This window comes from Hevea brasiliensis, chromosome 14 (assembly GCF_030052815.1).
Source record: "Hevea brasiliensis isolate MT/VB/25A 57/8 chromosome 14, ASM3005281v1, whole genome shotgun sequence".
Taxonomy (NCBI): domain Eukaryota; kingdom Viridiplantae; phylum Streptophyta; class Magnoliopsida; order Malpighiales; family Euphorbiaceae; genus Hevea; species Hevea brasiliensis.
The window spans coordinates 86,121,583-86,145,426 of NC_079506.1; the positions used below are offsets into that span (position 1 = coordinate 86,121,583).

A 23,844-nucleotide genomic window follows, 5' to 3' on the forward strand; every position below is an offset into this window, starting at 1 on the left:
TAAAAATAATTATTGTGTTTAGTAGTGATAAGAGTAAAATTGGAAAAAAAATAATTAATACTTCTTAATTTTCTTAAAGCGATAGATAATTTTAGACAAAACAACTTTTGAAAAGTGACAGACAAAAATAGACAGATGAAGTAATTAATATGTATATTGAATAAAGTTCATTAGTCTTATTAATACTATTAACTAATATGTGACTTTTTAGTTTATTAATGCTTAATATAAAAATTTAATTATATATTGCAAAAAATAACATCTTATTTCTATATGTTTTAGCCATATTTTATTATTAATTGTTAATAATTAATACGTATATATTAAATAAAATTTATTTGTCTTACTAAATTTATGGTCATATTATTATCACCAATATTAGTGTGACTTTTCGATTTCCTAATTCTTAACACAACATCTATATGAATCTATATTTATATAAATATTATAAAACTGAATCATAAAATAAAGCAATAACATAAAGCTAAGTTGTGATAGAAAGATAAATAAGTTAATGATAAGTAAATATGAAAAATAATTAATGAACATAATAGCGACTAATAAAAAGCCATAATCACAAATATATAATATGAATGAATACAAGTAAAATTACTATTAAAAAATAATTCCATTGAATTTTGATATGTAGCAAAAATTAAAAGCCTATATATATAAATTTAAAATCATTATAAATATCCATTATCAGGCAATGAAAGTTAAGGGAAAAAAAGTATGCGGAAATGATCGACAATAGTTTCTACAAATATATATTTACAAGGTTTATTAAAATTTTAAGTTTTTTTTTTTTACATTTATCTTTTCTGAATTTAGATACTATATTTTTATTATTTATTCCATTAAATCCATTATCAGATAATGAAAGTTATAGTAAAAAAACTATGCGGAAATGATCGGCAATAGTTCCTACAAATATATATTTACAAGATTTATTAAAATTTTAAGTTTTTTTTTTTACATTTATCTTTTCTAAATTTAGATGCTATATTTTTATTATTTATTCCATTAAAAATTTTTCAAAGATTAAAATGTCCGTGCGGGTAAATATCTAGTTTGAATATAATTGAGAAGATTCTGCTAACTCAGTAAAAAAAGGGGCAAGGGTGGATTTAAATAAGTTGTCAAGGAAGACTCGATTAATTTGTTCATTTAATTTGCATGAAATGGCAACCCTTTTGGCAATCCACCCTTGCTTTGCATCAGGTGCGTGAAGAAATGATTGCCATTAGATGACAAAGCTCATTTGAAATTAATTTTTTAAAAATATTTTATCATATGTACATTGTCTATAACCTTTGGCAACAATGATTTCTCCGTGTAGATGCTACAAAAAATATTTTGTTGCCAATGGCTTTAGGAACAAAATTTACATCCTTTGGGAATGATATTTTTCCAAAGCCAGAAAGCTAAGCAGTTGCAGTGGCACCTTAGATACCATTGAGATATATATATATATATATATATATATATATATATATATATATATATATATATATATATATATATATATATATATATATTGCTGTCTTTATATAGTGATTTTCAATCACAAATGCCTGGCCAATGTTGAATACAGCAGGATCACCTGTTAAAAAGCAAGTACGTATGACAATACCAGAGTTATTGAAAGGGAGATATATTTATCAGATATTCGTGTAGTCATATATACTTTCATTGGGGGCATTGTGGTGTTACACTACTATATTTAACTTTAGCTCTAACAGGATATAGACTTCAATGTATATTCTTTATTTATATCTTGATAGTTTCAAGACATTGATTCAAGGAAAATGTAATTAATCAATTGGACGTTGAGCAAAATCCAAATGAAAAGAAATTGGTGGTTTATCTATATTTGATATTTGATGTGGAATATTTATCTTTTCCTTTCCAAACTCGAATGGTTTTGGAAGGACTTTCATTTCCTATGGTTGACGGTCTTTACAAAACATGTCTGAAAACCCAATGGGAGAAACTTGAATTTTTTGCTTCTATAAAAGGAATGTTCTATTTTTCACATATGCATGAAACTCCTATACAATAAAGCAATTCCTATTAGGGAACCTACTCAAATGGCATGTCAACCTTCCAACTTGATTTGGCTTCTCCTAATAAGCCTCACTTGTACTCTGTTCATCAGCTGCCATGCAATATCCGAAGCAAATCGAAAGGCATTTAATTCTCTCTCATGTTTCTTATTCTATGAATTCAATGACTTGTGTTACCACTTCTAGTTTTGTCCAAGTGGAACTCTTTGAGCACATGAGCACTTTGTAATTGTCATCCTAGCTAGTTGCAAGAATCATGCATGAATTCGACGACTATATGTATGTTGTTAATATATAGCTAAGCGTTCACCCTTTGCACTGTTAATTAAGCTTGACAATAACACCACAGTCCTTATGGCTTTATTTGTCCACTTAGAAACGGGTTCAATATGCTTATACCCATTCATTGAAAGCTTTTTGTCACTTTTTAGTAAATTGCAGATTAGTTTAGCTCATTGACTAAAGCACTAACTTTATAACTGTAGCAATGATGATGATATATATTATGTTTTCACTACAAAAACAAATAGCAGATATGTGACTCAAATCACTTGATTAGCAATTTGCAATTTTGTTCATGCAGATTTATATTGTGTACATGGGGGACCGTCCAAAGGGTGGTTTTTCTGCTGCATCATTTCTTCATGCCAGCATGCTACAAGAAGTTGTTGGCAGGTTAATATTTTGATAATGCTTTAGATTTCATGGGCTAAAGAAGTCACTTGGAATGATTTTTTTTTTTTTTTATTGTGGCAGCACCTCGTTTTTGCCTTCATATATATTAATTTGAAAGATTGCAGTGTGGTAGTTAGATAAAAGAATAAACAAAATAATCAAATATTTTCTAATATGACAATTGAAGTTAAAGCTAACTCTCTAAATGGTTTGCATCAATCAGTGGCACGTCAGATTTTTTGCTGCGCAGCTACCATAGGAGTTTCAATGGCTTTGTTGCTAAATTGACTGAAGACGAGAAGCAGAAACTAGCAGGTAGGTGTAGCACTGCAAACATTATGCTAAAACAGAAAAGAAAACCCATTTAAGATTCAGTAATCTTGTTGTAACTTTTTTTTTCAGGCATGAAAGGTGTGGTATCTGTGTTCCCTAGTCAAAAGAAGAAACTCCACACAACAAGGTCTTGGACCTTCGTGGGACTCCCCCAAAATGTTACAAGATCAACTCAGGAAAATAATATCATTATTGGAATGTTCGATACAGGGATTTGGCCTGAATCTGAAAGTTTCAATGATGAAGGATTTGGTCCACCTCCAGCCAAATGGAAGGGCACTTGCCAAAATTCCTCATATTTCACTTGCAACAAGTAAATCTTATAACCGCTACAGAACTTACAAAAGAACAAACGATGGATGCATTGGTTTCTTATCTTTTAACATTTTGTTTTCTTACACTTACAGCAAAATAATTGGAGCTCGCTACTATAATGCTGAACGACAACTTTACCTTGGAGAATTTGCTTCACCCAGAGATTCAAAAGGCCATGGGAGTCACACTGCATCAACAGCAGCAGGGAACATTGTTAGCACAGCAAGCTTACTAGGTCTTGGCTCAGGGACTGCTCGCAGAGGAGTTCTGCCCAAATAGCCGTGTACAAGATATGTTGGTATCTTGGTTGTTCAGGTTATAACAAGCACGCAAATCTAAGGCGCATACACAAATTGCACAGTCACATGATATTGAAAAGAGAAAAAGAATAACACAGGATTTAACGGTTCAACGTTCAACGTAAGGTCTAAGTCCATGGGCAAGATAAGAGAAAAAAGTTCCACTACGATGAAAAAGCAAGATACAATCAATCAGAATTCTCAGACCCTAATTCCAGGAACCTAATTCTAGTGTGTTTCCTGGTCCATAGGGGCGTTGCCCTGCACTCCCAAGGGAGATCAGTGGTGGGCTTCGGGCCCGGGCCTATCGGCCCGTGCCCTCCGTAGTCGCTACCACCACAGATCTCACTTTTTATCCCAATCGGGTCGCAATGCGAAACTTTCGAGTCTGGTCAAAATTCGGTTCCATGAAAATTATATCCAAATTTCAAGCCACAAAAAATAACAGTTTAGATGCTGATATTCTAGCAGCATTTGATGATGCTATTGCCGATGGAGTTAATATAATATCACTTTCAGTTGGAGGGTGGCCTATGGACTATTTTGAAGATTCAATAGCAATCGGAGCTTTCCATTCAATGAAGAATGGCATACTCACATCCAATTCTGCTGCTAATGCAGGCCCGGATCCTGGCTCAGTTTCTAATTGTTCACCTTGGTCTCTTTCTGTCGCTGCTAGCACCATAGACAGAAAGTTTTTGACCAAATTAAGGTTAGGTAATGCAGCAACTTATAAGGTTAGTATGCCTGCTTTAGTCTATTGATGTAGGCCAATTGATTGATTTATCTAGACAGAAAGTTTGTGACCAAATTAAGGTTAGGTAATCAGCAACTTATAAGGTTAGTATGCCTGAAAGTCTATTGATGTGGCCCAATTGATTGATTTATCTTCTGTTTTAATTGGACATTCAACCTAACCATAATTAACATGATATTCCTCCTATATAGGGACTCTCCATAAATACTTTTTTGCCTGAACACTACGAATACCCAATCATCTACGGTGGAGACGCACCAAATGTGACTTCAGAATACAGTGGAACCTACTCCATGTAAATGGAAGCTAAATTAAAGATGTTAAATCCATAATCTGATGATGCAAAATGTTGATTTACAATCAAATATGTTGCATGAGAATTTGTCTCCATAATCTGATGATGCAAATTGTTGATTTACAATCAAATATGTTGCATGAGAATTTGTCTAACATACAAAGTTGATTGTGGATTGCAGATATTGCAGCCCAGGTTCCTTTAAAAAGACTTTGGTACAAGGAAAAATTGTTCTTTGTGATTATCTCGGTTCTGGGACTGGGCCAATAGCTGCAGGTGCTGTCGGCTCGGTTATGGAGCAAGGATTTTGCATCGATGTGGCCTTTAGTTTCCCTTTACCAGTTTCCACAGTAAACTCAGAGGATTCAGCTGACATTTTGAAGTACATAAACACAACAGGGTATTCTCAAAGTACTTTTGACGGGTTCATTAGTGAGAAACATATAATTCTAATCTATAGTATTGATTAAGCAGAGTCCATTTGACAATTTGCCAGCAATCCAACTGCAGCAATATTCAAGAGCTTCGAAGAGAAAGATGAATTGGCTCCCTATGTTGTTTCCTTCCCTTCTAGGGGACCTAATCACATAACAGCCGACATTCTCAAGGTGAATTGAGGAATTTCACCTTTTCTTTCTTATGAATTGTGCTTTTGCCCCTCCATTTGGGAGTGACTTCTTCATCATTTGCAGCCTGACCTAACAGCCCCTGGAGTGGACATCTTAGCAGCGTGGTCTGAAGCTACTACTGTTACAGGATCAAAATGGGATAATAGAGTAGTTCCATACAACATTATCTCTGGCACATCAATGTCTTGCCCACGTGCATCTGGTGCAGCCGCTTATGTCAAGTCCTTTCACCCAACATGGTCTCCTGCTGCCATCAAATCCGCTCTAATGACTACTGGTAATGGTTACATCTGAAAAATAAATAAATTAAAAAATTAAAAAAATTAAAAATTGACAGCCATTCAATAATATTATGTTGCTTAAACATAATAGGACAATCAATGCTTAAACATAAATATTTCTTACATCTTTTGCTGGTTAAATTCCTGGAAACAATATCTCTAAAGAAAAGCAGGGAAAAGGCTGGGTACTGGAAACGACCAGCCTCATGCTGGGGAGACCCTTTCTGCAACCGAGTTCTAGTTTAGATACGGATTAGATTCACCAATCTTTGAAAGTTTTTCCAGATACAACGGTGTTAATCTATCATATGCAACTGACGCTTCTTGCTTTTACTGTTCTTGGCAGCTTATGTCATGAGTGCTACAGCTAATACCGATGCAGATTTTGCTTATGGATCAGGTCATATAAATCCTGTAAACGCTACTGAACCTGGATTAGTATATGATGCTGAAGAGATCGATTATGTTAAATTTTTATGCGGACAAGGGTATAATGCTACACAACTTAAGCTTGTGACTGGAGAAAACAGTTCATGCTCTGAAGAAACAAATGAAACAGTGTAGGATCTAAACTACCCTTCTTTCGCACTGTCTACCCTGCCAGGCCAATCTGTAGGTCGCATATTTCACAGAACTGTCGCGAAAGTTGGATCAACACCATGTGCATGCAAGGCAATTATAGAAGCTCCATCAGGACTTGACATCCAAGTTCAACCAAATGTTCTTTCCTTCAAATCTCTTGGGGAAAAGCAATCCTTTGTTGTGATAGTTGAAGCTGTATTAAATAATTCTGCAATCTCAGGTTCCTTAACTTGGGATGATGGGGTGCATCAAGTGAGAAGTCCTGTTTTAGCACATATTATCTATCCTTCTCATTAGTTGGGAATCATCGTTCCTTCCAAACTAAACCCAACAAATAAACTTACCTTTTGTATAAAATGCAATAAAATCGAAAGTTTATGAGATTTTCTGCAATGGAACAAAGGATTCACAGCTGCCATAATCGACAAATGAAAAAGAAATCACAAGTTCCTATTCAGTAATAGGACTAAGGACCTGGTTTGGCTGTCCTCGTATCCGAAACTTCTGGTAAAATTATGTTTATTATTATATATTATCATATTATTTATTTTATTATTAAAATAAATATATAATTATTACTTTATTATATAACATATAAATAATTAAAAATATAATTATTTTTTAAGTATATATAAAAATGAGTGTTATAATTATTATTTTTTTTACTAATGGTGTGCAGGCTTGTGAAAAGATTTGTTCTTCTATACAAGAGTTCAAAGCTTTTGTCTTCACAGTAGATTTATTAGTTTTGATAGAGCATTTTTTGAGCACAAATAAATATATTTATTGAATGTTCAGTTTTTTTCTGGAAATTTTAGTCAATTTAAATGTAATTTAAATTTTAAATTTTAAATAATAGAGTACAACTTAAATATGAAATTTTTAAATAAAAAGAAACGTATTCTAACTAAATAAAATTAATTATTATTTTATGAGACTTACTATTAGATAGTTATTATTTTATGTAATCCAATTTTTATTTTGTCCATATTTTATTAGCATGCCATTCTATGTAAATTATTGGAATCATTTTGGTACAATATAATTAAATTATTAAAGAATAAGTTATAAGTTTTGTCCAAAAATATTTTTTTTCTTTTATTTGTATATTACTAACTTTTAATTAAAATTAATTATAATTATTTTCATATTCTAATGGTAGAAATAGATTATTTAAAAGTAAATGTTAATAGTTGAGTTCAATTATTATGGACTCAATGTGAAATGTAATAAGTATTAATTTTTTATATTAAATACAATATAATTTAAACTAATAAAAGAAATAACTTTTATATATTTTGCATTAATTTAATAATAGATTATAAATATATTATGGAAGAAAAATTTTAAAAGTCCTAATATAATTTAAATGGAAATTATCTTTAAAATTTGTTATTTAAAATTTATAAATTTATTGTTTAGCTAATAAAAATAATTTTTGTACTTAAAAGTTGTGACAGGTAATAATAAGATAAAAGTAGTCATTTTAAATCTTTAATTTTAAAATTTATCATCAATATATAAGATTTGAAACAAATTCAAATTATTTTTATCTATAATATTCAAACAATATATTTAATTTAAATTTAAATTCATAAAATCAAATCTCTTAATTCAAATACAGGATTAATTAATTTATAAGTATTACATTATATAATAATGATGAGTCTTATTTAAAATATGATTCTAATGTGTGGATTGAAATGGATATTGACATTATATATAATAAATTATATATTTAAGATTTTCAATCAAGCATATGTTAATGTAAGCATTTGTGTAAAAGTAAATAAATCTTTCTAGCAATTTTTGCAGCATATTTATAATTTTTATCTGCATGCCATATTTCATTTAATTTCTTTAAAAATCAAATTTAATACTTAATTTTCTGCAGAGCCCACCTAATGGCACGATCCCAATTAAGTTACAAGGAGAAGCAGACATGCAAATGAAGACAGAAAATGATCATTAACTCTTGGTTATGTATTACTAAATTAATTGCTTTTCATGGTCTTCTGCAATATGGCAGCATACAATTGCAAGCCTTCTTTCTCCTTTTTCATCATTCTTTAACATGACATGATCATAAAATTAATAAAACACGAAAAATCTTTGATTAAAAAAAAATAAATAAATTCCCATATTATTATATTTATTTTTATTTAAAAAAATTAAAAAAATTCCTATATTTTTAATTTAGATTAATCTAAAACTAAGAAGTATATAGCCTTATGCAGCTCAAAACTTAATTTTAGACTTATTTGGCCTTCACTTATTTGATTTTTTTTTTTTTTTTTTTTTAAAAATAAAATTTTTAATATAAAAAAATTAAAATTTTTTATTATGAAAATGAGAATTAACAAAATAAACAAATAAAATTAAATTCTTGTAAAATTTTAGATAAAAAATAGGGGATTACATTTTTAATACAGAGCTAATTAGAAATAAATATTAAGATAGCTTTGACTTAATTATGAGTAGGTGATGCGTTTACTTTTTTTTTTTTTATGGTGTCACAAAAGAAAACATTCCTCTTCTCAATTATTTTGTTATTAATATTATCAATAATTTCAATTTTATTTTTTTAATTCAACAGAAAAGATATCATCCTCCACGAGATTCTTAATGAATGTTCATTTGGTGATATTTCATTATCATTTAGTTTGTATAATTAAACTTTTGATAAAGTACAAATTATATAATAAGTTTACATGGTGTTGCTGGTCAGGAAAGAATGCTTAATTAAGAATTATTCGGATTATTAACTTAAATTGGTCTATGTAAGTTCATCTTAAAATATGTTTTTCTTTTTTTTTATTGTAAATTAATCTTTACTGGGAGGGAATGATTCTATGCTCTGATTTTGTAGTTCGAATTATTATTATTATTATTATTGATAAAAAGGTTAGTTGGATAAGTGATATGTAATTAATTTCAAACAAACTTTAATTGCAAATTCCAGAAGCAAGAAAATCATGTATATAAATAAGAGAAAAAAAAAAAGCTTTCATTAACAACTAAACTAGCCAATAACATCTGCCGAAGCAGCAGTTAACACAGCATAAATTAATATATCAAAATCTGAAGCAAAATTATATTAAAATTCCAAAAATCTGACTTGATCAGGTCATAAAATGACTGCTGCTAACAAATCATATTATACTATAATATCTTATAATGTTTAGAGTTTCCTTTGGCTTTGCTGCTTTATTATTATTATTATTATTATTATTATTATTATTATTATTATTATTTACAATTTTTTTTCTAATTTTTTTGGGCTTGGTCAAATTACTATTTTTAAAATAAAAAAGAAATATTTGATTAAAACAAATAAAAAGTCAATTTTGAACAGAAAAATGTTATTATTATTATTATTATTATTATTATTATTATTATTATTATTATTATTTTTACTTACGATTGGAATTACCCTCAAGTTAAATTTGCACACCTTGATGATACATTTAGTTTTTTTTATTATTTTTTTAAAATCTTCTCAATAATAACAACTCAAGAATTTCAACTCTTAATTTTGTAGGTAAAGTTTGTTTGAAATCAGTTTCACGCCATTAATTTAATCACTTATTAATTAATTTTAAAGTATTTTAAATGAAGTGAAGGATAATCTAGAAGAAAATGAGATTCAGATACTAACTAATTAGACTAATACAATTGTGTTGATTTCTTTTTGTCGAGGTGAAATTTTATCATCATGAGCTCAAAATACTTCATATCCATGGTGAATTGGTCTATAATAAGACCATTTCTATAATTTCTAATTAAACCGGCTTCAGAAGATGACCATGTTCGCTGAATTATGGAACCTAATTAATTAAGTTCTTTAAAAAAAATATAATAAATCAAATAGCAAAAGATTTTGGGAATGAATTGGTGGAGTTAATATTCATTCTTTATATAAGAACTTGTTCTAATACCAGTATTATCATTGCAAAGTCCTTGTACTTCCAAGAATGGCAAGCCTGAAATCATATCTTTCGTGCCTTCTCTTACTCAGCCTCGCCTCTACCCTTCTTCGCAGTAGCTCAGCTTCTCAGGACGATCGAAAGGCAAATGATTTTTTACTTTAAATTAGTTTCCTTCTTTTGCTACCCTTTTTCAAGATTTGATGAAATTCTAAGAGTCTTACAATTTTATGCAGTCGTACATTGTTTATATGGGTCACCGGCCTGATAAGGATCAAGTTTCCATTTCATCGCGTCACTTGAACATGCTACAAGAAGCAACTGGCAGGTTAGGTTTATATTTTATGAATTAATGGAAACTATTGCATTGGCAACGTAACAAGTAGCAACGTACAAGCAGCATGAAGAATGATATAATTTTTCAGCAATATAAAATTGACCCTGATCTTTCTAACTAAAAATTCATATTATTTCAGAAATTTCTCTCCTGAAAGTCTAGTCAGCTTCAAAAGAACTTTCCACGGTTTTGTTGCTAAGCTATCTGAAGATGAAGTACAAAAGATTGCAGGTTGGTGCAATTTCATTTACATTATTAGAATTCAGGTGATGAAGCAAGAAGAGCGGTGTTTTCTTCAATAAGCTGATACCATCTGTGTAACTCTGGAAATACAGGAAAGGAAGGTGTAGTATCAGTGTTTCCTAATGAAAAGAAGAAACTGCACACAACAAGGTCATGGGACTTCATGGGATTTTCCCAGCAGGTTAAAAGAACGAATCTTGAAAGAGATATCATTGTTGGCATGATTGACACTGGAATTTGGCCAGAGTCCCAAAGCTTTAATGATGAAGGATTTGGTCCGCCACCCACCAAATGGAAGGGCTCTTGCCATGTCTCATCCAATTTCTCTTGCAACAAGTAAACTCCACCACCCATATACAAATATAGCCCATTTTTTTAATATGTTAAAGTAGTTTCTTATCATGTTAGTTCCTCTATATATATATATGCAGTAAAATTATAGGAGCAAAATTTTATAGAAGCGATGGATTATTTGGTCCAAATGAACTTAAGTCTCCAAGAGATTCACAAGGCCATGGAACACATACAGCTTCAACTGCAGCTGGGGAATTAGTTAACATGGCAAGCCTGTATGGCCTTGGCATCGGAACAGCTCGTGGCGGAGTTCCTTCAGCACGGATTGCTGTGTACAAAGTTTGCTGGTCAGACGGTTGCTCGGATGCTGACATTCTTGCAGCATTTGATGATGCAATTGCTGATGGCGTTGACATTATATCTATTTCTCTTGGAGGCTGTACTCCTTTAGACTATTTCAACGATTCAATTGCAATTGGAGCTTTTCATGCCATGAAACATGGGATATTGACTTCAAGCTCCGCGGGAAATGATGGACCTGATCTTGCAACAATCAGAAATTTTTCCCCATGGTCTCTTTCTGTGGCAGCGAGCACCATTGACAGAAAGTTCATCACAAAGGTTCGGCTAGGAAATAACAGAACGTATGAGGTAATGTTTACATAGAATTCTACAAGACTAAGAACATATTTTATTAGTACCCTATGATTGAGATATTTATTAGTCTTCATTTCTGATCATTTACATGATTTCCCTGAATCCAGGGTATCTCCATAAACACATTTGATACTAATAATGCCATGTTTCCTATAATCTATGGAGGAGATGCTCCCAACATCACTGGAAATTTTACAGGTTCTAAGTCCAGGTATAAAAAAAAAAAATTCTTCTATATGACAATATATAGGGTTGATAATGGAAATTAATGAAAGATAAATGAAACTAAAATGCAGGTTATGCTCTACAAACTCATTGGACCCACGCTTAGTGAAGGGCAAAATAGTTGTTTGCGATGAATTGAATTCTGGGAAAGCTCCATTCTTGGCTGGTGCAGCTGGCATTGTAATGCAAGAAAAAGGCCCTAAAGATTTTGCTTTCTCTTTTCCATTGCCTGCTTCTTATCTTGGCCATGAAGAGGGAACTGGCATTCTCTCCTACGTAAACTCAACACGGTATCATGATATATTTTCACCAGAATTTCGTTACGCTAATAAGTAGGCTTATATTGAATTTATTACTAATCATCAGTTCTTAATACAAATTACAGACATGCAGCTGCCACTATATACAAAAGTAATGAGGTAAATGATTCATTGGCCCCTTATGTGGTTTCATTTTCATCAAGAGGTCCAAATCCAATTACTCTTGATGTTCTCAAGGTAATTCACATGATTAAAGTTGTTTAAATGGGCTTCTAAGATGACTAATATACTGATCTTTTTAAGCGCTTATGTATCTTGCAGCCTGATATATCTGCCCCAGGAGTTGACATTTTAGCTTCATGGTCCTTAATTTCTTCAGTTAGTGAAATTCAAGGGGATAATAGAAGAGTACCATATAATATAATCTCAGGAACCTCAATGGCTTGTCCACATGCAACTGGGGCTGCTGCTTATGTCAAATCGTATCACCCAACATGGTCTCCTGCGGCCATCAAATCTGCTCTCATGACTACAGGTGAGTTCTTGAAGATCATTTGCTATGTTGAAGATCACATGTTTTTGTCCTTATTATTATTAATTTTTAGTTTTTAATGAATTATTGATACGTAGTGGCCAACTCTCTTTTCTGTATTTTCAGCTTTTGCAATGAATTCTGAAATCAACCCTGAAGCTGAATTTGCGTATGGAGCTGGACATATAAATCCTGTTAAGGCTATTGATCCTGGATTGATCTACGATGCAGAGCCACTGGACTACGTAAAATTTTTGTGTGGACAAGGATACAATACTAGTCTTCTACAGATGGTTACCGGGGACAACAGCAGCTGCGCTAAAGCAACCAATGGAACAGTTTGGGATCTGAACTATCCTTCCTTTGCACTTTCTACTTCACCCTCAGAGTTTATTAGCCGTGTCTATAATAGGATTGTCACAAATGTTGGTTCACCAACTTCCACATACAAAGCTACTGTGACTTCGCCACAAGGACTTAAAATCCAAGTGAATCCTAGCATCCTATCATTTACTTCTCTTGGTGAGAACCTAGCTTTTGCTCTTACAATTGAAGGGACATTAGATGATTCAATGGTCTCTGCTTCTTTGGTGTGGGATGATGGAGTACATCAAGTGAGGAGCCCAATTACTGTTTATGTAGTGACAAAATAAAATTCAGGAGACGTCACCATATCAAAAAAAGCAATGCCTGCGAAAATACAAGCAGAACCATCACATGTGTGCTTGTAATTTCTTAGGACTAACCTAATAGCTATTAGGTTACACTTTTCTTTTGTATACTCTTTTATCATTGTATAACTTTATTTCATGTACACTTCTTTATCAATTAATACAGATAGGGATTACATCAAAGGTATTGGAGGGAGGGGAGAAGGGGCTTGGCTCCCTCAATCCTTTTTTTTTAATTATTACAATAAATCAAATAGATAAATCACCTGCAACACCCAACTTAGAATATGATATGCTAAATGGAAAAGCATTGACTCCCTCGATTCTTCTAAAATATATATGTAGTAAAAAAATTTTATTTTAATTAATAATCGTAAAAAATAATTTCCATGTTATTTTCTAGTAAAAAAAATCAACTAATTAAAATTTTAATTTTATAATATAAAATTTACATGATATTAATTAGCTATTATTTAAAGAAGAATAATTTATAATTTTATAGTCAAAATTAAATAATGAAAATAATATCACATTTAAACTTTTAGCTTTTTTTTTTCTATATATGCGACAATAATAATAAACTCAAAAATATACTTTTATAAAAAGAACTTTAATTTAATATAAGTTGAACTATTACTTGTCTTTCTATTTTGATTTGCATCAATCGTATTTTAATTTATTAAACTATTAATTATAGTTCTATTTAATTTGTATTTAAACTACTTGTACCAAAAATTCAATTTTATAATATTAATCTGACAACAAATAAAAGTACATATTTATTTTTTCACATTTATAAAACTACTTAAAATTATAAATTTATGACTATTTTTCCTTTTTTACCTTTTCTTATTCATTATATTTAATTATATTCAATTTAATTATATATTTTCGTTTCCTTCCTGTTCATATTTTCTATTTATATTACATTCTTACATTATATTTTAATTACATGTTCATTTTAATTCTATTTTAATTTTATTCAATTAATGTATTTATAAAAAGAGTTTTAATCAATCCTATTTTAATTTGAATTAAAACATTATTTTTTATTTCTATTTTAATTTGTATTAATTCTATTTTAAATTGGATTAAACTATTAATTATAGTTCTATTTTAATTTGTATTCAAATGCTATGTCTATAAAATATATATTTTATTAATTTATATATATATATAATTAATTTTCATTATTATCTTTAAGCAAATATAGCATTGAAAATCAAGTTCTATCAACAATTTATTGTGCAAGGTAAAATTTCAGTTTTTAATTTTTTAATTATTTTTACCTATTGTGCTAATTGTGTAATAGTTTAGATTTTTTTTTTTTTTTATCATGATCATATACATTGGCATGATTTCAATTGTATTCTATGTAACTGGAGGACTCTTTTATTTGTCTTTGTATTTTTATTGGCAATAGGTAAAAAATTAAAAAAATTAAAAATTTACCCTTCTTTCAGTTGTGCCTAGTTCGTCTATTTTCTTTTTCTTATTTTCTTGTTTGTTTTTAATATATAGTTAACTTTTTTTTTTCTGCTCCCTTCAGTTAAATAATTATAATTTCTTACCTTATAAAACTTAAAGAAATCAAACATAAATATGAATATTGTTTATTTATATTCTATTACCATATTTTTTTTCTCTCTATTTAAAACTGATATTTTGGTAACATTGTATCAGTATTTAATAATTATAATCTTTTATTGGTATCTAACATATTTTCCAACTTATATTACTTCATTTAGTACAAAATATTAAAAAATAAGTGAAAATAACTTTAATTTTTCCCAATTAGATTAATACCGTTGTGAGTTAAATTCTTATTACCATAGGTCTATTCATATAAGAACATTTCTATAATTTCTAATTAATTCCCTGAATTAAATGGAACCTAATTAATTGAGAATGGAACCTAATTAATTAAGTTCTTTAAACAAATAAAAATATAATAAAGCAAATACCAAGAAATTTTGTGAACGACTTGGTGGAGTTAATATCAGTTTCTGAAGATAGTGTTAGGTAAATTATATTTTAATTTTTTTTAAATGAGCTTATATAAATTGAATTACTTTACATATTAAAACAAATAAAAAGCAATAGTCAATTTAATATTGAAGCTCGATTATTTGTATATTGCCTTTTCATTTCACATTTTTTGAATATCAATTCTTAATTTTCTTATATAGGAACTTGTTCTAATATCTGTATTGTACCAAACCATATTCTTATCCTTGCAAGAATATGGCAAGCCTAAAATCGTATATTTCGTGCCTTCTCTTACTCTGCTTCGCCTCTACCCTCCTACGCAGTGGCTCAGCTTCTCTGGACGATCGAAAGGTAATTAAAATTTTCTTGACAATGTCTTTCTTTTGCTACCTTTTTTTCAAGACTTGATGAAATTCTAAGAGTCTTATAATTTTATGCAGTCATACATTGAGTATATGGGTCAAAGGCAAAATAAGGATCAAGTCTCCATTTCATCTCTTCACTTGAGCATGCTACAAAAGCCAGTGGAAGGTTAGGTTCATATTATAATTTATGAATCAATGTAAACTACTCCTTTGGCACCGCAACAAATAGAAATATACAAGTATGAAGAATGATATAATTTTGCAGCAATATAAAATTGACCAAAATCTTTCCATTACAATGTTAGAATTAACAGTAAAAAATTTTACAGCAACATTAATTTTAACGTTTACAAAGGTAATATACAACAACAATATAAACAATTACTGACAATGATACATAAAAAAATATGATAGCAACTGTTATTATTATTAAAAAATTTTTACAGTAATAATTATTATTGTCAATAATATTTTTTTTTTTCGTAGAAACCACAACTTCGTGATAAAATATTTGTGGCCATAATTTTATAACAACAACATACAATATGATTCATAAAATGCTGCTATAAATTTATCCTAATAAATTATATATTTTTTATAATAAAAATTTTTGCTGCTTAATTGCAGTGTTGTTATTAAAAAATTCATATTATTTCAGAAATTTCTCTCCTGAAAGTCTAGTGACCAGCTTCAAAAGAACGTTCCATAGATTTGTTGCAAAGCTATCTGAAGATGAAGCACAAAAGATTGCAGGTTGGTGCAATTTTCATTTACAATATTAGAAACTCAAGTCTTACCTCAAAATTGAGGTGTTGAAGCTTTACTTCTTTTGTATTATTTCAACGTAGAATATTTGTCTCTAACACATCGTACTTCTTTTATATATAAATAAATAAAAAGAATGGCAATAGAGAGGACTGGTGCTTTCTTCAATAAGCTGATGGCCTTCTGTGTAACTCTGGAAATACAGGAATGGAAGGTGTAGTATCTGTTTTTCCTAATGAAATGAAGAAACTTCACACAACAAGGTCATGGGACTTCATGGGATTTTCCCAGCAGGCTAAAAGAACGAATCTTGAAAGCGATATCATTGTTGGGATGATTGACACTGGAATTTGGCCAGAGTCCCAAAGCTTTAATGATGAAGGATTTGGTCCGCCTCCTGCCAAATGGAAGGGCTCTTGCCATGTCTCATCCAATTTCTCTTGCAACAAGTAAACTCCAACAACCCATATGCAAATATAGCCCCTTTATTTTTTTTTTCCATGTTATATATCAAGTGAGTTCCTATATATATATATATATATATATATATATATATATATATATATATATATATATGCAGTAAAATTATAGGAGCAACATTTTATAGAAGCAATGGATTATTTGGTGCAAAAGATCTTAAGTCTCCAAGAGATTCACAAGGCCATGGAACACATACAGCTTCAACTGCAGCCGGAGGAGTAGTTAACATGGCAAGCCTGTATGGCCTTGGCATAGGAACAGCTCGCGGAGGAGTTCCATCAGCTAGGATTGCTGTTTACAAAGTTTGCTGGTCAGACGGTTGCTGGGATGCTGACATTCTTGCAGCATTTGATGATGCAATTGCTGATGGAGTTGACATCATATCTGTTTCTCTTGGAGGCTCTACTCCTTTAAACTATTTCAAAGATTTGACTGCAATTGGAGCTTTTCATGCTATGAAACATAGGATATTGACTTTAAACTCTGCAGGAAATTATGGACCTGTGCTTAGAACAATCACAAAATTTTCCCCATGGTCTCTTTCTGTGGCAGCGAGCACCATTGACAGAAAGTTCATCTCCAAGGTTCGGCTAGGAAATAACAGAACTTACGAGGTAATGGTTACATAGAATTCTACAAGACTAAGAACATATTTTTATTAGAACACCTATGATTGAGGTATATTATTAGTCTTCATTTCTGATCATTTACATGTTTTCCCTGAATCCAGGGTATTTCCATAAACACATTTGATCTAAATAATACCATGCTTCCAATAATCTATAGAGAAAATGCTCCGAACACCAAAGGAAATTTTACAGGTTCTAGGCCCAGGTATAAAAAAAAAAAATTCTTCTATACGACAATAGGGTTGAAAATGGAAATTAATTCCAGATAAAATGAAACTAAAATGCAGGTTATTGGACTCAAGTTTAGTGAAGGGCAAAATTGTTTACGATGAACTGGATTCTGGTGTATCTGCATTCTTGGCTGGTGCAGCTGGCATTGTAACGCAATACCACGGCGCTAAAGATGTTGCTGAGTCTTTTCCATTGCCTGCTTCTTGTCTTGGACATGACGAGGGTAGCAGCATTCTTTCCTACATAAACTCAACAGGGTATAGATTCCAAATATATTTTTCACCAGAATTTTGTTTTAGTTCTTGACATTAATAAGTAGGCTTATAATGAATTTATTGCTAATCACCATTTCTTCGTACAAATTGCAGAATCGCATCTGCCACTATATATAAAAGTAACCAGGCAAAGAATTCATTGGCCCCTTATGTGGTTGCATTTTCATCAAGAGGTCCAAATCCAATTACTCGAGATATTCTCAAGGTAATTCGCAGGACTAAGTTTGCTCAAATAGGCTTCTAATATGAATAATATACCAATCTTTTAAATGCATATATGTATATATCTTGCAGCCTGATATTTCTGCCCCAGGAGTTGACATTCTAGCTTCTTGGTCATTACTTCGTTCAGTTACAGAAATTCCAGAGGATAATAGAAGAGTACCATATAATATAATCTCAGGAACTTCAATGGCTTGCCCGCATGCAACTGGGGCTGCTGCTTATGTCAAATCGTATCACCCAACATGGTCTCCTGCTGCCCTCAAATCTGCTCTTATGACTACATGTGAGTTCTTGAAGATCATTAGCTATGTTGAAGTTAATTTTTAGTTTTTAATGAATTATTGATACGTAGTGGCCAACTCTCTTGCCTGCATTTTCAGCTTTTCCAATGAATTCTAAAATCAACTCTGAAGCTGAATTTGCATATGGCGCTGGACATATAAATCCTGCTAAGGCTATTAATCCAGGATTGATCTACGATGCAGAGCCAATCGACTACATAAAATTTTTGTGTGGACAAGGACACAATAGCAGTCTTCTACAAATGGTTACGGGGGACAACAGCAGCTGCTCAACTAATGGAACAGTTTGGGATCTGAACTATCCTTCCTTTGCACTTTCTATTTCACCCTCAGAGTTCATTAGCCGTGTCTATAATAGGATTGTCACAAATATTGGCTCACCAACTTCCACATACAAAGCTACAATGACTTCCCACATGGATTTAAAATCCAAGTGAATCCTAGCATCCTATCATTTACTTCTCTTAATGAGAAGTTATCTTTTGCTCTCAATGTTGAAGGGAAGTTAGAATTAGAAGCTATCATGGTCTCTGCTTCTTTAGTGTGGGATGACGGAGTACATCAAGTGAGGAGCCCAATTACTGTTTATGTAGTGACACAATAAAATTCAGGAGACATTACCATATCAAAAGCAATATATGCCTATGAAAATACAAGAAGAACCATCACATATTGTGATGAGCACTCCTAAGATGCCAAGAAACACAACATCTAAAGATTGAAATCAAGATCTTTAATCATCCAAATAAGGCAGAATTTCATATTGAAAACCCAAGTGTCAATGCACAAATAGTAACAAGCTAAAATATATTGATCATCAAAATAAGACTAGCAAGGGGTTTATGTTGCTAGAATCCAAGTTCTTTCAAGAAACATGGAAGAAACATAGAAGAAACTCAAGCTCCAGCAATGGAGTTCTCTCCCTAATGCTCACACTAAAACTAGAAAAAAATGAAGGCTGCCAAATACAATATGAATATCTTGGGTTATATATAGTATCTCTAAAACCCTAAAATGTGCCAAAACCCTAAAAAGACAAAAATACAAGGCTTCGCAATCAGATGGGGCGTCTTCATAGGGGGGGGGACCATTTGGGACCACTTGCTTTATGGCAGCCCTTTATGTAGTGAGAACCATAAGGTGGCAGCAACACTTTAGGTGGTAGCAGCCTTTTTTTAATGTAGTGGAGACCAATAAAAAGTGTCAGCACATGGCAAATCCAAATAAGCAGAAGAAGCTCCTCCAATCCACTTGGCCGAATGATCTTGTGCCAAGTCATGCTGATGTGGCGAAGTCACGCTGATGTGGCGCCACTTGTCAAGTATCCCATGCCAACTTGTGTGAGAATGATCCACCTAGATTCCAATAATATGCAAGAAAGTCCAACATGGCAATTTTGATCCCCCTTGTGTTCACAATGCTCCAACACCAATGCTTGCAGCTCTCTAGCTTTGGCTCTGGTGATGGGTCCTCTAAATAATGGCATAGGCACTGGTGCTTCTTCATCATCCTCTCCTCCTTTGAAAGAATTCGTCCTCGAATTTGGTCATGCATCAATGCAAGGGGAAAGATCAGTAATGTTAAAAGAATTACTAACACCATACTCACCAGGTAAATCAATCTTGTATGCATTGTTGTTGATCCTTTCTAGCACTTTGAATGGACCATCACACCTTAGTTGTAATTTTGACTTCCTTAGGTTTGGAAATTGCTCTTTCCTTAAATGCACCCAAACAAAGTCACCTGGTTCAAACACAAGAGGCTTTTGGCCTTTATTAGCATGAGTAGCATATTGTGTATTTTTCTTTTCAATTTGTAACCTAACTTGCTCATGCAATTTCCTAACCAAATATGCTTTCTTTTTGCCATCAAGACTATTAATATGATCAATAGGTAAAGGCAACAAGTCTAATGGTGTCAATGGATTAAATCCGTACACAATCTGAAATGGTGAGAATCCGGTAGAAGAATGCACTACTCTGTTATAAGCAAACTCAACAAAAGGAATGCAATCTTTCCAAGATTTCAAGTTTTGTTTAACCATCACACGCAATAAAGTAGTTAAGTTTCTATTCACTACTTCTGTTTGTCCATCAGTCTGGGAATGACAAGTAGTTGAGAACAACAGTTTAGTACCTAACTTACTCCATAACACCCTCCAAAAGTGACTTAGGAACTTAACATCTCTATCACTCACTATAGTCCTAGGTATACCATGTAACCTGACTATCTCATTAAAGAACAAATTGGCTATGTATGTGGCATCATCTGTTTGGTGACACGGTATGAAGTGTGCCATCTTAGAAAATCTATCAACAATCATAAATATAGAATCATGACCTCTCCTAGACCTAGGCAAACCCAAAATAAAATCCATAGAAATATCAGTCCAAGGTTCCTTAGACACAGGCAAGGGTGTGTAAAGACCATTTGGCATTACTCTAGACTTTGCTTTCTTACATTCAACACACCTAGAACACATTCGATCAACATCTTTCCTCATATGTGGCCAAAAGAAGTGTTCTTGCAATATGTTTAAAGTCTTAGCAACACCAAAATGTCCCATCAAACCACCACTATATGACTCCAAAACAACCAAGTCTCGCATAGAGCATTTAGACACACACAATTTATTCTCCTTAAACAAGTATCCATCATGCCTATAAAATTTCTAAAATGCACTTTTCTCATAAGCAACATATACATTACAAAAATCTTCATCATCAATATACAATTCTTTCATGAACTCAAAACCAAACAATTTAGAATCAAGTGTAGACAAAAGTGCATGTCTACTAAAAAGTGCATCAACTACAACATTCTCTTTTCCTTGCTTGTGTTTAATCACATATGGAAATGACTCCAAAAATTCAATCCATTTAGCATGCCTTTTACTCAACTTATTTTGACTCTTAATATGCTTCAATGATTCATGATCTGAATGTATGAAAAACTCTTTAGGCCACAAATAATGTTGCCAAGTTTCCAAAGCCCTAACTAATGCATACATCTCCTTATCATAAGTAGAGTAATTCAAGGCAGCTCTATGCAGTTTCTCACTAAAATATGCTATTGGTCGTTTCTCTTGCATGAGAACCGCATCAATTCCTACACCACTTGCGTCACATTCAGTGTCAAAAGTCTTATCAAAATCTGGCAAACTCAACAAGGGTGCAGAACACAATATATCTTTAAGTTCAGAAAATGCACACCAATTCCTACACCACTTGCGTCACATTCAATGTCAAAAGTCTTATCAAAATCTGGCAAACTCAACAAGGGTGCAGAACACAATATATCTTTAAGTTCAGAAAATGCATGTTCATGTTTCTTTTTCCACTCAAATGCAACATTCTTTTTCACCAATTCATTCAAAGGAGCAGCAATTGTACTAAAATTAGGCACAAATCGCCTATAGAAACTAGCCAATCCATGGAAACTCCTAACCTCAGACACATTCTTAGGAATTGGCCAATCTCTAATGGCTTTGATTTTCTCTTCATCAACTTGTACACCTTTACTACTTACAACAAAACCAAGAAAAACAACCTTATCCAAGCAAAATGAACACTTTTTCGCATTTGCATACAATTTCTCATTTCTTAACACATCAAAAACAAGTCTGAAGTGATGCAAATGCTTGTTTATGTTACTGCTGTAAATCAAAATGTCATCAAAATACACAGCAACAAATTTTCCAATGAAATTCCTTAACACATGATTCATCAAACGCATAAAAGTGCTAGGAGTATTTTTGAGCCCAAATGGCATCACCATCCATTCATACAACCCATATTTAGTTTTGAAAGCAGTTTTCCACTCATCACCAATTTTCATTCTTATTTGGTGGTAACCACTTTTCAAATCTTAGAAAACACACTTGCACCATGCAACACATCAAGCATATCATCAAGGCAAGGGATTGGGTGTCTATAATTTACAGTGATTTTATTGATGGCCCTGCAATCCACACACATGCGATAACTCCCATCCTTCTTAGGCACTAGTAACACAGGTATAGTGCATGGGCTCATGCTCTCCCTAACATAGCCCTTCTCCATAAGCTCCTCCACTTGCCTTTGTAACTCCTTTGTTTCTTTAGCATTTGTTCTGTATGCTGGTCTATTCAGTATTTGTGCTCCAGGTACTAAGTCAATCTGGTGCTCAATCCCTCTGATAGGTGGCAATCCTGGTGGCAACTCATTCGGGAAGACATCTTCATATTCCTATATAAGAGACAAAGCATCACTAGGCAAATGTGAATAAAGGTCAGTAACACATAAATTAACCTTGTCGACAATATATTTTGGCCGATCACCGAAGTCAAGGGACTTTAAAATCGACTCCTAGCCGACGTCCTTCCATCACAAATGACTTTTCCAAACACATCGATTGCTCGATCATGAAATAAATCGATCCCACACTTAGTTAATTGTTTTTCGATCTCTTATCAGAGGGGTTCGAACCAATTTCAGGTCTGCATACCATCCAGTCTTGCCTCTCGATCTCTCTTTACAAATATTGTGGAAAGTCATTTAGCTAATGCTAGAATCGGGTTCCTCACTTGTATGTCCCAGATATTTCTTAAAATAAAGTTAAGGTTTCTGTCCGATCTAATGATGATTCTGATCTTAAGAATTCGAATCAAGTCTTTCCAATTCTAATGTTCTAAAGTTCTACCCAGTGTTTGGTCATGGCTTAGTCCGATCTCATGCTTACAATGTTTTTCCGACCTCTTATACTTAGGTTAATAGTTGCTTTTAAGTTTGATGTTTTAATACGTTCAAACAATCAAGTACTCATACAATTGGGACGCTTTCCGATCTCATCAAGAAATTGAACCAAAAGAGAGGACTTCACTTCATTTCAAAATAAAAATTTACAAGTCATTCGGTTGGAGGGTCTCCACCAGCCTATTCTCTAAGTACATCATCATTTCTCTCATTCTCTCTCTCTCTCTGTGGATCCTTGTTGCTCTCATCTTCGGCCTCTAGGGGGATCTCATTCATCCAGGAGAAGTCCTCTTCAGGATACCGCTTTCTCAGCTCGGCCAGAAGGTCATTATGGGCGTTCACATAAGCGTCGGCCTCCTTCATGGTGCTCTCCTCTTCCTTAGCTTGAAGTTTCTCATCCTTGGCTCGGAGCTCTTCCTCCTTCGCCCGAAGGTCTTCAGCATAACGAGCGAGATCAGCAGACCAACCAGCTC

The 23,844-nt window shown here is 32.3% G+C and overlaps 1 protein-coding gene and 2 pseudogenes across 1 annotated transcript; all 3 read left to right on the top strand.

The window, feature by feature from the left end:
- The first annotated feature begins 3,126 nt into the window (after positions 1–3,126).
- LOC110667059 (cucumisin-like) lies at positions 3,127–6,673 on the top strand (annotated as a pseudogene).
- A 3,533-nt stretch (positions 6,674–10,206) lies between these two features.
- LOC110667104 (cucumisin-like) lies at positions 10,207–13,534 on the top strand. Its single transcript, XM_058133670.1, has 10 exons — positions 10,207–10,302; positions 10,395–10,486; positions 10,635–10,726; positions 10,831–11,074; positions 11,170–11,683; positions 11,797–11,900; positions 11,986–12,204; positions 12,300–12,411; positions 12,496–12,709; positions 12,833–13,534. The coding sequence occupies exons 1-10, from the start codon at positions 10,207–10,209 to the stop codon at positions 13,357–13,359; spliced, it is 2,214 nt and encodes a 737-aa protein (XP_057989653.1). The 3' UTR covers positions 13,360–13,534.
- Positions 13,535–16,353: 2,819 nt separating this feature from the next.
- LOC110667101 (cucumisin-like) lies at positions 16,354–19,309 on the top strand (annotated as a pseudogene).
- Positions 19,310–23,844: the final 4,535 nt, after the last annotated feature.